General features: G+C 40.6%; 1 protein-coding gene and 1 gene segment (V, D, J or C); one reads left to right on the top strand and one right to left on the bottom strand.

Annotated features, from left to right (window-relative positions):
- Nucleotides 1–13,370, bottom strand: part of LOC123951612 — a 366,823-nt gene that overhangs the window by 258,247 nt on the left and 95,206 nt on the right.
- Nucleotides 2,895–7,456, top strand: LOC123951621 (cationic trypsin-like). The gene is made up of 5 exons (XM_046020410.1): nt 2,895–2,950; nt 4,868–5,027; nt 5,805–6,058; nt 6,570–6,706; nt 7,242–7,456. The coding sequence occupies exons 1-5, from the start codon at nt 2,911–2,913 to the stop codon at nt 7,389–7,391; spliced, it is 741 nt and encodes a 246-aa protein (XP_045876366.1). The 5' UTR covers nt 2,895–2,910; the 3' UTR covers nt 7,392–7,456.

A 13,370-nucleotide genomic window follows, 5' to 3' on the forward strand; every position in this document is an offset into this window, starting at 1 on the left:
GGAAATTTCAACCCAATTCTCCAGGGCCCAGCTTCACAGAATGATTCACAGTATCTCAGAAGCAAAATGCACCTTGTAGGTCTGAGCTCACACACAATGGTGCAAGGGTTATCTTCAGGTTTGTTCACCCATGTAAATGACGACATGATGCTTATGTACAGAGACACCTCATACTGACCCGTATTTTCCTGGCCTCTAGCGCTGAGTGTTCTCCTAGTCTTTTCCACTTGCTGTGCTTTTCTTTTTTCTTTAATCTCCAGATCTGCTCAGCTCCACAGGCCTTCTATCCCTAGCAGCCGGCACAGCCACCACCATCAGCAATCCTGGGGTTTCCCATTCTCATTTTGTCCAGCCAGCCCTCTGCCTAATATGCACTAATGATGCACTAGCAATGTGCATCTCTAACCATCTTCATCATGTGCTTTCTTTGGAAACACCTACTAAAATGACCAGTCTTCAACCTGGTACCAGGAAGCATGCAAACAACCATTATTATTGAAAGAGCTGTATTATTAAATAGCATAGGTTCCTTTTAACGTACATTAGATAAAAATTCACCAACCCATGACATATCAACATCTTTTCTTGAGAAGAGGCTCAGGAAAAAAGTTCATTTAAAACTCAATTTACGTTACAGGGATTGTGTTCAGTGGTTTCCATGCAACATGTGGGAGTTATTTGGGAATAACTGAAGCTCAGAAACGATCACGTGTTTTTTTCCCCCACATCCCTGCTTCTGCTTTGGATGACTGAAGAATCATCACACTGCCCCCAGAGGGCTCCATGTTTATTTGGGAATTTGTACTTGATTCTAAATAATTCCCCTTATTTAGCAACCCTCACACTTCCCCTTCCAGGAAGAAGCGTCCAAGTGATAAAGCCCAATGCACCAGATAGAACTCCCTGAAATGTAGCAGCACACGAGCTAATTATTGTGGAAACTGCTCTAAGACGTTGTGTTTTCCATATGGGTTAAGATCTCTGATGAGGTTTGGGGGAAGTTCCTGGGTTGATACAAGATTATACATCTTCTAACACTTCAACATGAAGGTGTCAAAATGGAAGATAGTTGGACAAGATGAGAAGGCTTTCCCTTATTCATTGTGAGCCTGGCCCTTTCCATAGTTTCCCTGGTTTTTAAGGATCAGTGGCAACCCCCTGCCTTATGTGCCGTTCATGCAGTAGTTAACGAGTGCCTACTTTGTCCTAATGTTCAAGGCACTTTCTCATGGCTGTGGCCTTAGAAGCTACTTTGCCCGTCTATTTTCCTTAGATCAGTTGTTCCCAGCTGGGGATAATTTTGACCCTAAAGGAACATTTACCAGTGACTGGAGATATTTTGGTTATCACAACTGGGAGGAGGAGCTAGTGGTACTTGTAACTAAGGCAAGAGATGCTGACAAATACCCTATAGAGTGCAGGGCCGTTCCCCACAACACAGAATTACCTGGTCCCAAATGGCAATCCTGGCTTCTAGTTAGTCATCTTTTTATCAGCAGCATTTCAGATGTAAAGGAAGCAAACTGCTCAGGAGGGAGGATTTGCTAAAACAGACATAACATCCTGGTGGGTCATTATGATGTATAGGTGGAGAATCTGGTTATATGCAGCTAGAGGTTAGTTCTTCCTGAGATTCACTTATTCTGGAAGTTTCCGCCATGCCTCATTAATTATGACGACTCCTGCTCCAGGAACACATTTCTTAGATATTTCCAAGAATTTTATCTGGTCCCTAGAGTCATTTTAATTTTGTAGAGTTAGATCGTTTATTATGTTTATTATGTTTATGGCATTACAGTGTAGGCCATGGCCTCAGAAATGAAGCTGCTTGAGTTTCAATGTTGTGTTGATCACCAAAGTGTATAAAACTTTGAGCAAAACATGTAATTTTTCTAAGCTTCAACCTCCCCATCTATAAAATGGTAAAAATTAGAACACTTATAAAGCAGTTGGTAAGGATCGAATGAATTGATGTATATAAATCCCATTCACAGTGCCTGACACATAAGAAGCATTCCATAAATATGAATTCTCTTATCATTGGCCAAGATTTCTGCATTACCATGCTGTCCAGAATGTGGCAAACTTAATAAGGGCTGTACAGCAGTTAAGCTGTACAGAGACTCCAAAGCCAGATTTCCCGGGTTGGAATCCTGACCCCACCGTATACTTGCTATGTGGTTTTGGTCAAGTCCTTACAACTTTGTGTGCCTCAGTTTTCCCATATGTAAAGTGGGATAGTAATAGGTACCTTCTAGGGTTGTAATGAGAGTTACTAAATTAATATATACAATGTTTTTATATATGTAAAATATATAGTAAGTTCCAGTAAATGTGATTCTTTCACTCTTCCATCTAGACCGATCATAGCTTCAATTCTGAACAACTTTTCTTTTCTCAAGAAAACAAGGTGTCCCTATTAATAATGAAAAGTTAACATGGATATCCAAGACCAGAGGTACCACAGAAAAAATATATAATTGTGAAAGAGCTAATGTTAATTAAACATTAAGGGAGTAGTGTTCAAGATGGTCCTCAAGATAAAAGTTCACAGTTGAGACAACCAAGTACCTAATACCTTTGTCTGGGATCAAGGACACCCATAGCCTCATTCTATGACCTTGCTCCAACTTACTTCTCTATTATGGGGAACACAACGTACCAGATGGGTTTACTACTTCCATTCCCATAACCTTCTGGAAAAGTAGACAAAAGATAATGCTTAAATCTGGTACTGAATTATCTTTAATTTGGCACAAAATTGAATTATAAATTTGGATTAATGAGTTTCCAATAAAATCAGTTTTCTGGCACCCATGGCCATGGGTGTCAATGTCAGACCTGGAGGTATAAATAGCTGTGGATGAGAGACATTCATCCCACTCCTCAGTCAAATTCCAGGGAGCAACCATGAAGACCTTCATCTTCCTTGCCCTGCTGGGAGCTGCTGGTGAGTCTATAATAATAAATGATTCTGTGTATGTCCTTGATGTATTTGTTTGCAGTTTGTAATCTGGAAGACAACAATGAATGTGGAATAGAGTCTCTGTACTTAGGAAGCTTAAAATATCAAAATGACTGTATATAGTAGTCCCCTTTTTTCTGTGGCAGCTACATCCACCCCCCACTAGATGCCTGAAGCCACAGATTATACAACCCGATTATACTATGTTTTCTTTCCCCACATATACATACACATGATAAAGTTTAATTTACAAATTGGGAACAGTAAGGGATTAACAACAAATTTAATATATCATAGAAAATTATAACAATATAGTGTAATAAAAGTTATGTGACTATGCGCTTCTGTCTCTCTCTCTCTCCCTCAAAATATCTTAATGTACTGTACTCAATTTTCTTCTGATGATGTGAGATGATAAAATGCCTACATGGTGAGGAGAGGTGGGATAAACGACATAGGCATCGTGACGTAGTGTTAGGTACTAATGATCTTCAGAGGATACCTCAGAAAATGGATCATCTGCTTCCTGACTCTGGTTAACCAAGGGTAACCAAAACCACCATAAAGGGAGGGACTAGAGTTCTACAATGTCTATACATACTTTAATCTCCCTAGTAGGGGAAAGATGGTAGTGAGCAAGAGTACTTAGTGTAGAAAGTATAAAGAGGAAGAAATTTCCCTGAACTTCAAGGTAAAATCTATGAAGAAAGAGAGAAACGGAAAAGGTATTTCCACATTAAGGAAATGCTTTCTAAGCATTTGAAGTTAATGACTGGGAGATTAAAATTGGGACTAGTGACTAGTCTTGGGCTCACTGAAGAGGCTATGAAGGTCAAAGCCAGCGTCTCCTCTACACCAACAGACATCTTCACAGGGATCTTGACAGGTGAAGGTACTTCATTTCTCATGAATAAAAGCTAGGGGCTGGGTTTTACAACATTCTTGCTAACGAAATCTCTCTGGTGAAAAATAACATATCATTTAATCATCAGAAGAAAGAAAAATGTCTATTTCTGGCTTTTTTCATACTACCAAATTTTATACAAATCCTTACAATGAAACTTTCCTGAATTGGATGAGTATAAATTCAATACATTAGTCTATACATGTGGAAATATCTTTCCCCAAATTACCTTAAAATACTTGAACAATAGGGTATGTATAATACAATCATTGACTTTGGGAGACACAGAAATCTTAATAAAGTGGTGGACAGATTTTAGAATGTGAATAGATTTTTAAATGTTAGAAAGGTAATTGACATAAGAAAGGCTGGAAAGGGAAACCATAAAATGTTCCATGAAATTATGTCATGAAAATTTTAGACAAGAACCCAAATAGAAATTGGGGGAGCAAGAGTACAAAACTCCCAATTCCTTCCAGGCTGAAACATTCTTAGGAGTCTTCTAAAACCTTCCTTTCTGTTACTTCATGGGGATATCTACACTATACCAACTATTATAAATAAACTTAAGTATGGTTACTGAAAAACATTATTGAACACCTATTTGCATTTCTGCTGAGCAAAGTTTTGTACAAAAAGTATTCTTTACTTAGATAGTATTGTTCAGGACATTTTTTACATAAAGAGTCTCTGAGGAAGGGGTGTGTGTGTGTGTGTGCATGTGTGTGTTGCATATGTAAAAAACAGTATATTTATCAAATTTAAAACATAAATTTAAAAAATTAGATAGTTATAATAGTATAAGTAGGGTATGTGTTAAGGGTATTGAATGATAAGATTTGGAAAATATCATATAGTAATTATGTTATCACCATTTCCTGATTATGTGTGACAAGAAAATATCTTCTCTTTTATAGTTAATCTCCAAAAACTTAGCAGTAAGTAGGAATTCCAAGATGGAGCTGTTTAACAGATTGTTTCCACCTTTTCCTTGTCAGTTGCTTTCCCCATTGATGATGATGACAAGATCGTTGGGGGCTACACCTGTCAGAGGAACTCTGTTCCCTACCAGGTGTCCCTGAACTCGGGCTATCACTTCTGTGGCGGCTCCCTCATCAGTGACCAGTGGGTGGTGTCCGCAGCTCACTGCTACAAGTCGTAAGTAACCAGTCCTCACCTCCCTGTTCTCTCAGAACAACTCATGCCCCAAAGAACGCCAAAAGAACATCAGGGTGAATGACACAGCTATGCTTGAGGGTCAGGCATTCAGTTCTAGGAGGCTAATCATTCTCCCCAGGCACTGAATGATGCATGGAGGAAATTTACATGGAAAGGTAAACTTAGAGTTCCCTGATGTCCTTCCACATGATGGTACTGAAGACATGGGGTGGGGGCAACTAGTGAGTGATGGAGAATACTCAGAACTATCTCAAGAGCATGAATCAATAAATACTCTTAATCATTATAGCTCAACCAGGAAAAAGTGGCATATGGAGGAAATAATCCACATGAAACCTCCAGTACAATACTGAAAATAAACATAGTTCATTCTGCCTCCGTAAATTTCTGTCATGTTACTGATTCCTGCCACATCTCCCCAGAATAATACATAATCTGAACCAGAGGAGAAGTGGCAGGTGATGAGCAGTTGTCACCAATCCCTGCTTCACCTAACATCGTTTTATTGGCATCACTAGTCATGGGAACTAACCTTCTCACAACACGGTGGGCTGTGATTCTGTACTGGTCGGGACACCCACCTAAAAGTTGCTGTCACCTGCACCATGTCTGATAGGGCTATCTTGAGTGCACAATTTTCTGTGTGTGGAAATGCTTGCAGGGGCTGGTGCTCATGCTGATGCTCATGACTGGGGTGAACTGGGAAAAGGGAAAAGCTCAACTTGGTCCTTAAAGACTTTGCATCCTTTGGTCCAGCCGAATCCAGGTGCGTCTGGGAGAACATAACATCGCAGTCTCTGAGGGTGGTGAGCAATTCATCAATTCAGCCAAGATCATCCGCCACCCCAGATACAACCAAAACACTATGGATAACGACATCATGCTGATTAAACTGAGCTCTCCCGCCACCATCAACTCTCGAGTGTCTGCTATCTCTTTGCCAAAATCCTGTGCAGCTGCTGGTACCCAGTGCCTCATCTCTGGCTGGGGGAACACCCAGAGCATTGGGGGTAAGTGTCACCTGGAACAAAAGCACCAAGTCTGGAAATCCTAGAAGTGAAGGACATGTAGAGGTTCAGTTAGTCTAAATTGTCACTCAAGGCAAGTTTTCCAGAGGATCATTTGTAGATATATGGAATCTTAGGAAGATGCTTTTGCTGGAAAACACAACAAAAATGAGCCATGATAAAGATGGCAGATATCCAATTGAAGTGTGATTAGTGATTTGCAAAGAAGTAGAAACTGAGGAGGTAAGCAGAACAGAGGGATTTAGTACAACCTAAAGGAGAGACCTGATTGAGAAAAGTCTCTAGATTTGAGATCTGTAGTCACTGATGCTAATGTCAGAGAGAACAACTTGTTGATTAAAACTGTTTGGAAGTCATTCCAGATAACAACTTTCTTCTAAAACAGAAGATACTGGCAATCTGAGAGAGTAGGGAAGGGGAAAGGAGATAGGGAAAGAAATCTCCAGGAATCCTATAGGTAATACTCTTCCATTTTTACTATCTTGCCACACAGAAAATTATCCTGATGTCCTGCAGTGTCTTCAAGCTCCCATCCTCTCTGACAGCAGTTGCCGCAGTGCCTACCCTGGTCAGATCAGCAGCAACATGATCTGTCTGGGTTACCTGCAGGGTGGAAAGGACTCTTGCCAGGTCAGTTTCTTTGTATTCCTTCCAGTTGAGCTTCATGCACTTCCACCACAGTTCCCTTTCCCAAAACACAGACTGAAAAGCTGTCTCAGTGATGGATTATAAGGGACCACAGAGATTTGGGATCAGTGATAAATTATCTTTTTCAAACATTAATAGCTAGTGCTAAGGGTAAAAAAATACACAGAAGATGGTGTGGAAGTAGAGCATCCCGGTGCCCTTCTGAGGAGCAATATTGCAGAAGGAAGCTTTCTGAAAAAAGGCAGGGCTAGCTGGGCAGTGTTGCACTCACCAGTCCTCACTTCTTCTTGGTCCTGCATGCCTGCCACTAAGAAAAGAGCAGGAGCTAAGAGGAGGGAGGAGAAAGGAGAGCCATGTATTCAGAGATTGAGAATTGGATTTCCAGGGGAAGGGAAGGGGCTTCCTAGAGAATCAGCAACCTGGGAAAACAGACCCAGGGTAATGGAGAAGCAATGTTGAGTCTTGCCCCCATCTTGGCATAGTTGGGAGTTCTTACCATCTCTTCCTTCTTGCACAGGGTGACTCTGGTGGCCCTGTGGTCTGCAACGGAGAACTCCAGGGCATTGTCTCCTGGGGTATTGGCTGTGCTCAAAAAGGCAAACCTGGTGTCTACACCAAGGTCTGCAACTACGTGAGCTGGATTCAGCAAACCGTTGCTGCCAACTAAGCATGTAAGGATGTGTATTGCTCTATGCACCATTTCTCTTGGTCAATTTCACTTCCAACCACGCCTGAAACAGTATCTAAATAAAAATATTTATTCCACATCACCTGTGTCCATGAACTGTTATTCCACATCACCTGTGTCCATGAACTGTTCTGACTTAGTATTTATGAACTTTCTCTTCAAACCAGCTGCTGAGTAAGAAGGTGGACATAGGATTGAACTATTACATGAGCATAAAATGGAGAGGTTAGGTTATGATTCATTATGCCTGCTCAAAATGAGTTTAGTGATCACCTACTATCTGCTTGGCTCTGTGTGGTCTATTGAGGGTATAAGCATGCATAAACCTAGAGGTCATTGTTACTGTCCCAGTTTGAACAGAGGATGACACCAAGGTGCAGAAAGTGAAATTCAACTGCCCAAAGTCCTTTGGCAAGCTCATAGTCAGGCAGAGACCAGGCTCCAGCTATCCCGATTGCCGATGCATTGCCATTGCCGTGACACCGCGGTCACCTTCTGTGCTCTAATCTATCTGAAACTCTGTGAGGCTAGATGAGGGAAACCACCATGTGAAGAAATTTTTACAAATCACTGATTTTCTGCATTCTCCAAGGTTTTACGGACATATGTGTTCCAGTTCTCTAAGATCTTTCTTGTTTTCCCAATGGGGTTTTATTGCTATAGCAGTGATGATGTCTGCAGGCAATCTGTGCCCCTCTTCCACCACCAGTCCCCCAAATCTCAGGCCAAATAATGTAGTATTTTGAACTCTAAGAAAAAGGAAGCACAAATGCAAGTATGTTTGCAGAAAATAGATCTATTACACCAAGCTCATAGATTTGGCTACAGATTTGGCTTGGAGTACAAGTGTCAACACAGGATTCTTATGCATATGAGGTCTGGATCCAGGAAAAAGATATCATGGGATCTGAACATGGAAACCCTGGAGCAGGTGGAGGAGGTTTGAAAGGGAGAAATGTTCCCAGTCTCCTTAATAAGGTTAAGGAGGGATATTATCTTGGTCAGTTTAGACTGTTATAACAAAAATGCCATAGATGAGGTGGCTTAAACCACAAACTAATTTCTCATGGTTCTGGAGGCTGGGAAATCCAAGATCAAGGTGCCATTGAAATAGTGGGGGCCCACTTCTGGTGTGTAGACGGTGGCCTTCTTACTGGGTCCTCACAGGGCAGAGAGAGGACTCTAGTCTCTCCTTAGAAGGACACTAATCCCATCCCAGGGGTTCCACCTTTATGATCTCATCTAAACCTTGCACAGGCCCTGCCCCCTAATACCATCCCACTGTGGATTAGGGTTTGAGCACATACATTTGGTGGGGGGACACAGTCATGCAGTCCATACTGGGTATCTTGGAAGAGGAAAGTATGGGAAGGTACACACCGCATCACCAAATTTGTATTCTTCTGTAACTCTGGATGGCACGTTCATAGGGAGCAGTCCTGAGCCCTTAATATTGTCTGTTCAGTGCCACCAGGATAGAACCCAAATTCCTTTTCTTTGCATTAAAGTCTCCTAACTATTTGATCATAACTAAGCTGTCCTGTCTTATTTCCATAGTTCTCATTGAATTGCTCTTATGTTTGCTTAGAGCCTAAATTAATTTCATACATAACTCCTCTTTGTTACAATAGGTAGCTATAGATCTACCTTAGCTAAACACCTCAGGCTTCTGTGCAGAAACAATGAGCTGAACAATTCTCCTGTTTCCTCTGAAATGCTTTCTATTCCACTCCATCACCACCATCAATATACCCGTCCCCACCTCTGCCCAAGTCGAGGGCAGATTCAGAGACCTGGCAGGCTAAGTGAGATAGATAAAAGGTGAGAGATCAGGGCCGGCCTGAAGAGAAGTATGAAAACAAACAAACAAACAAACAAAACAAATCCCATTTCTTGATACCATTCTATAGTCCCTTTTCAGCTTCTCTTGTCACTTTCTTTTTTTTTTTTTCATTTCTTTTTTCATTTTATTTATTTTTTCAGTGTAACAGTATTCATTCTTTTTGCACAACACCCAGTGCTCCATGCAAAACGTGCCCTCCCCATTACCCACCACCTGTTCCCCCAACCTCCCACCCCTGACCCTTCAAAACCCTCAGGTTGCCCCAACCTCCCACCCCTGACCCTTCAAAACCCTCAGGTTGTTTTTCAGAGTACATGGTCTCTTATGGTTCGCCTCCCCTCCCCAATGTCCATAGCCCGCTCCCCCTCTCCCAATCCCACCTCCCCCCAGCAACCCCCAGTTTGTTTTGTGAGATTAAGAGTCATTTATGGTTTGTCTCCCTCCCAATCCCATCTTGTTTCATTTACTCTTCTCCTATCCCCCTAACCCCCCATGTTGCTTCTCCATGTCCTCATATCAGGGAGATCATATGATAGTTGTCTTTCTCCGATTGACTTATTTCACTAAGCATGATACGCTCTAGTTCCATCCACGTCGTCGCAAATGGCATGATTTCATTTCTTTTGATGGCTGCATAGTATTCCATTGTGTATATATACCACATCTTCTTTATCCATTCATCTGTTGATGGACATCTAGGTTCTTTCCATAGTCTGGCTATTGTAGACATTGCTGCTATAAACATTCGGGTACACGTGCCCCTTCGGATCACTACGTTTGTATCTTTAGGGTAAATACCCAGTAGTGCAATTGCTGGGTCATAGGGTAGTTCTATTTTCAACATTTTGAGGAACCTCCATGCTGTTTTCCAGAGTGGTTGCACCAGCTTGCATTCCCACCAACAGTGGAGGAGGGTTCCCCTTTCTCCACATCCTCGCCAGCATCTGTCATTTCCTGACTTGTTAATTTTAGCCATTCTGACTGGTGTGAGGTGATATCTCATTGTGGTTTTGATTTGTATTTGCCTGATGCTGAGTGACGTGGAGCACTTTTTCATGTGTCTGTTGGCCATCTGGATGTCTTCTTTGCAGAAATGTCTGTTCATGTCCTCTGCCCATTTCTTGATTGGATTGTTTGTTCTTTGGGTGTTGAGTTTGCTAAGTTCTTGTCACTTTCTGTCTCTTGTCTTTTTAAAATCGAACGCTTTGTAATTTGTATATTTATAGTAAACTGTAAATTTGTGCACTCTTTGACCCAGCAACTTCACTTCTAGAACTCTCTCCTATTAAAACATGCATGTTAAAACAAAACAAAGTATACATGGGATTGTAGCATTTAGAAGTCATTCGGTTGCAAGGAATAGAACATCCGGCTCCTTAGGTCTTGCATTGATGGAAGTTTGGAAATGAGGAAAGCTTCAGGGATGCTGTGATTCAGCAATGCAAAAATGTCAAGGACCCAATTTACTCCTGGCTCTGCCCTGTGCATTACTCTCATTTACTGTCATTTCTGTCACTTTATCCTACGGATAAAGCCTTGTGATCAAAAATCCCTCAGGGTCCTAATCTCTCTTGTCTGTATCCAGGGAAAGAGATAAAAAGTTGCTCCCACCAGATCTAGAACCCTTCTTTCCCAGATAGCCCCAGCAGACATCATCATATTGTATGTCTTTATGTGAATCTGGTCAGTTGCACAACCCTGAGCCAATAATCAAATGGGATTATGCTAATTAATTTACAAGGAAGTGATATGACATGGTGTCAGAGCAAGGGGTGCGCTTTTCATTCTGCAAGAATTTTGGCCTACATGGTATGTGTTTGGTTAACTGAGTAGTTGTAAGACTAGCCACCAAGAAGAAGAGGAGTGGATATAAAGGAAGAGGCTACAATCTCCACTAGCGTAATCTAGGGTGCTTGTCGATATATCGTCTATGAAATCCTGAAAACCCAGAAACAACTCAAATATCCATTTAACAGAGGACTGAGTAAATAAACCTGGCACATCCCTCAGTGGAAACAATGTAACTATTCTGTTCATTTATTCAACCACTTACTCAACAAATAGTTACTGAAAACTTACCATGGGCCAACACTTTCAAAAATGCACTAAAGAGGGGTGCCTGGGTGATTCAGTAGGTTAAGCGACTGCCTTCAGCTCAGGTCATGATCCCGGAGTCCTGGGATGGAGTCCCACATCGGGCTTCCAGCTCCATGGGGAGCCTGCTTCTCTCTCTGACCTCCCCTCTCATGCTCTCTCATTCTCTCTCTCTCTCTCAAATAAATAAATAAAACCTTTAAAAAATTTTTTTAAATGTGCGAAAGATACAACAGAAGAAAAGAGGGAAAACCCTACCTTCACAGTGTATGTATTCTCACTGGGTAAATAGAAAACAAATGAATACGACTGTAGTATATATTGCTGTTCCATGCAAATGCTGCAGGAAGAGCAAACCAGATAAAGGGGAGGCTGACTGGAAGGCACAGACCTGCTTCTAAACTCCAGTGGACATTTGAACAACGTGTGGGCTGGGGCACCAACATCCTGCATAGTCAGAAATCCTTGTGTAACTTATGACTTCTGCAAAACTTATCTACTAATAGCCTACTGTTGGCCAGAAGCCTTACTGATAACGTAAACGTTTGATTAACACATATTTGGTATGTTATAGTATGTACAAGTACTACATATTTGTATGTATACAAATATTTACATACATACATATTTGTATGTAGTAGTTATATGTAGTACAAGTATGTATACAAATATGTATACATACATACTTGTATGTAGTACTTGTACAAATACATACTTGTTCTTATGATAGAGAAAAACTGTTATTAAGAAAATCATAAGGAAGAAAAAATTCATTTGCAGTTCTGTACTGTAAGTCCACAAATCAATGAACCTATGTAGTTCAAACTCATGTTGTTCAGGGGTCAACATTGAATCAGAGAAACACATAAAAAGACCTATGAAAATAGGGACCTCAGGTGGCTCAGCTGGTTAAGCAGATGACTTGATTTTACCTCGGGTCATGATCTCAAGGTCTTGGGATGGAGCCCTGTATGGGGCTTAGTGGGGATTCTGCTTGAGGATTCCCTCTCTCTCTTTCCCTCTGCCCCTCCCGCCTCTCATGCTCTCTCTCTTTCATTCTAAAATAAATAAATCATTTTTTCTTTTTAAAGAGACCTATGAATACATACTACAAGTTAAAATAAAAAGCCACCTTGTAGAGTGAGAAGCGATATCTCTCAACAACATATATTTACTATATTTATATTTGCTATAAATAAATACCCAATTCAGATACAGAAAGAGATGGTTTGAAAAAATAAAGAAATTTATAAAGAGGTAACAATCTAAGATTAGGAACACAACTGCCTAGAGACAAAAGTGTTTTTTCCTTGCTGTGTCTAATTGGAGCAAGAATTTACTTACTTATCCCTTGCTCTGAAAACCATAAGATGGCTCTCACCTGCCAACCTCATGGTTATGACCTTTCATAGGAAAGTAAAATAAAGCAATATCTGCACATAGACGCTTAGCTCCTTATGTAAATTTTTTTTCATGCAGTATAGATAGGCTTAGTGGAAGTTTACTTCATATTCGTACATACCATAATCCACTTGTTAGTTTTTCCATTAAAAGGCAAAGTATTTCACCCTATGCTCAAGATGAAGTCATCTGAGAAAATTTGCTTTAATAAGACAAATAGAAGCATCTTTTAGTCTAGAAAGAAATCTTTTAGTCATAAATGTGCTATTCTCACCATTTATCTTTTATGGCAAGTGATTTTGGTATTGAAATAAAATATTCAAAGGCCTTTAAAAAGAAAAGATACTTACTTACTCTCTTAGTATTATTTTAGTTGTACTTAGCAGATGAATGGATAAAAAAGATGTGGTCCATATATGCAATGGAATATTACTTAGACATTAGAAAGGATGAATACCTAACTTTTGTATCAACATGGATGGAACTGGAGGAGATTATGCTGAGTGAAATAAATCAGCAGAGAGAGTCAATTATCATATGGTTTCATTTACTTGTGGAACATAAGGAATAGCATTGAGGACATTAGGAGAAGGAAAGGAAAAGTGAAGGGGGGAAATTGG

This window comes from Meles meles, chromosome 10 (assembly GCF_922984935.1).
Source record: "Meles meles chromosome 10, mMelMel3.1 paternal haplotype, whole genome shotgun sequence".
Classification (NCBI taxonomy): Eukaryota; Metazoa; Chordata; class Mammalia; order Carnivora; family Mustelidae; genus Meles; species Meles meles.

What these genes read in the sequence shown, in the direction of transcription:
- LOC123951621 (XM_046020410.1), top strand. Translation starts at nt 2,911, where the DNA reads ATGAAGACCTTCATCTTCCTTGCCCTGCTGGGAGCTGCTG. An exon ending in GAACACCCAGAGCATTGGGG is followed by an intron (nt 6,059 to 6,569) that starts GTAAGTGTCACC and finishes CTTGCCACACAG; the next exon opens with AAAATTATCCTGATGTCCTG. An exon ending in GTGGAAAGGACTCTTGCCAG is followed by an intron (nt 6,707 to 7,241) that starts GTCAGTTTCTTT and finishes CTTCTTGCACAG; the next exon opens with GGTGACTCTGGTGGCCCTGT.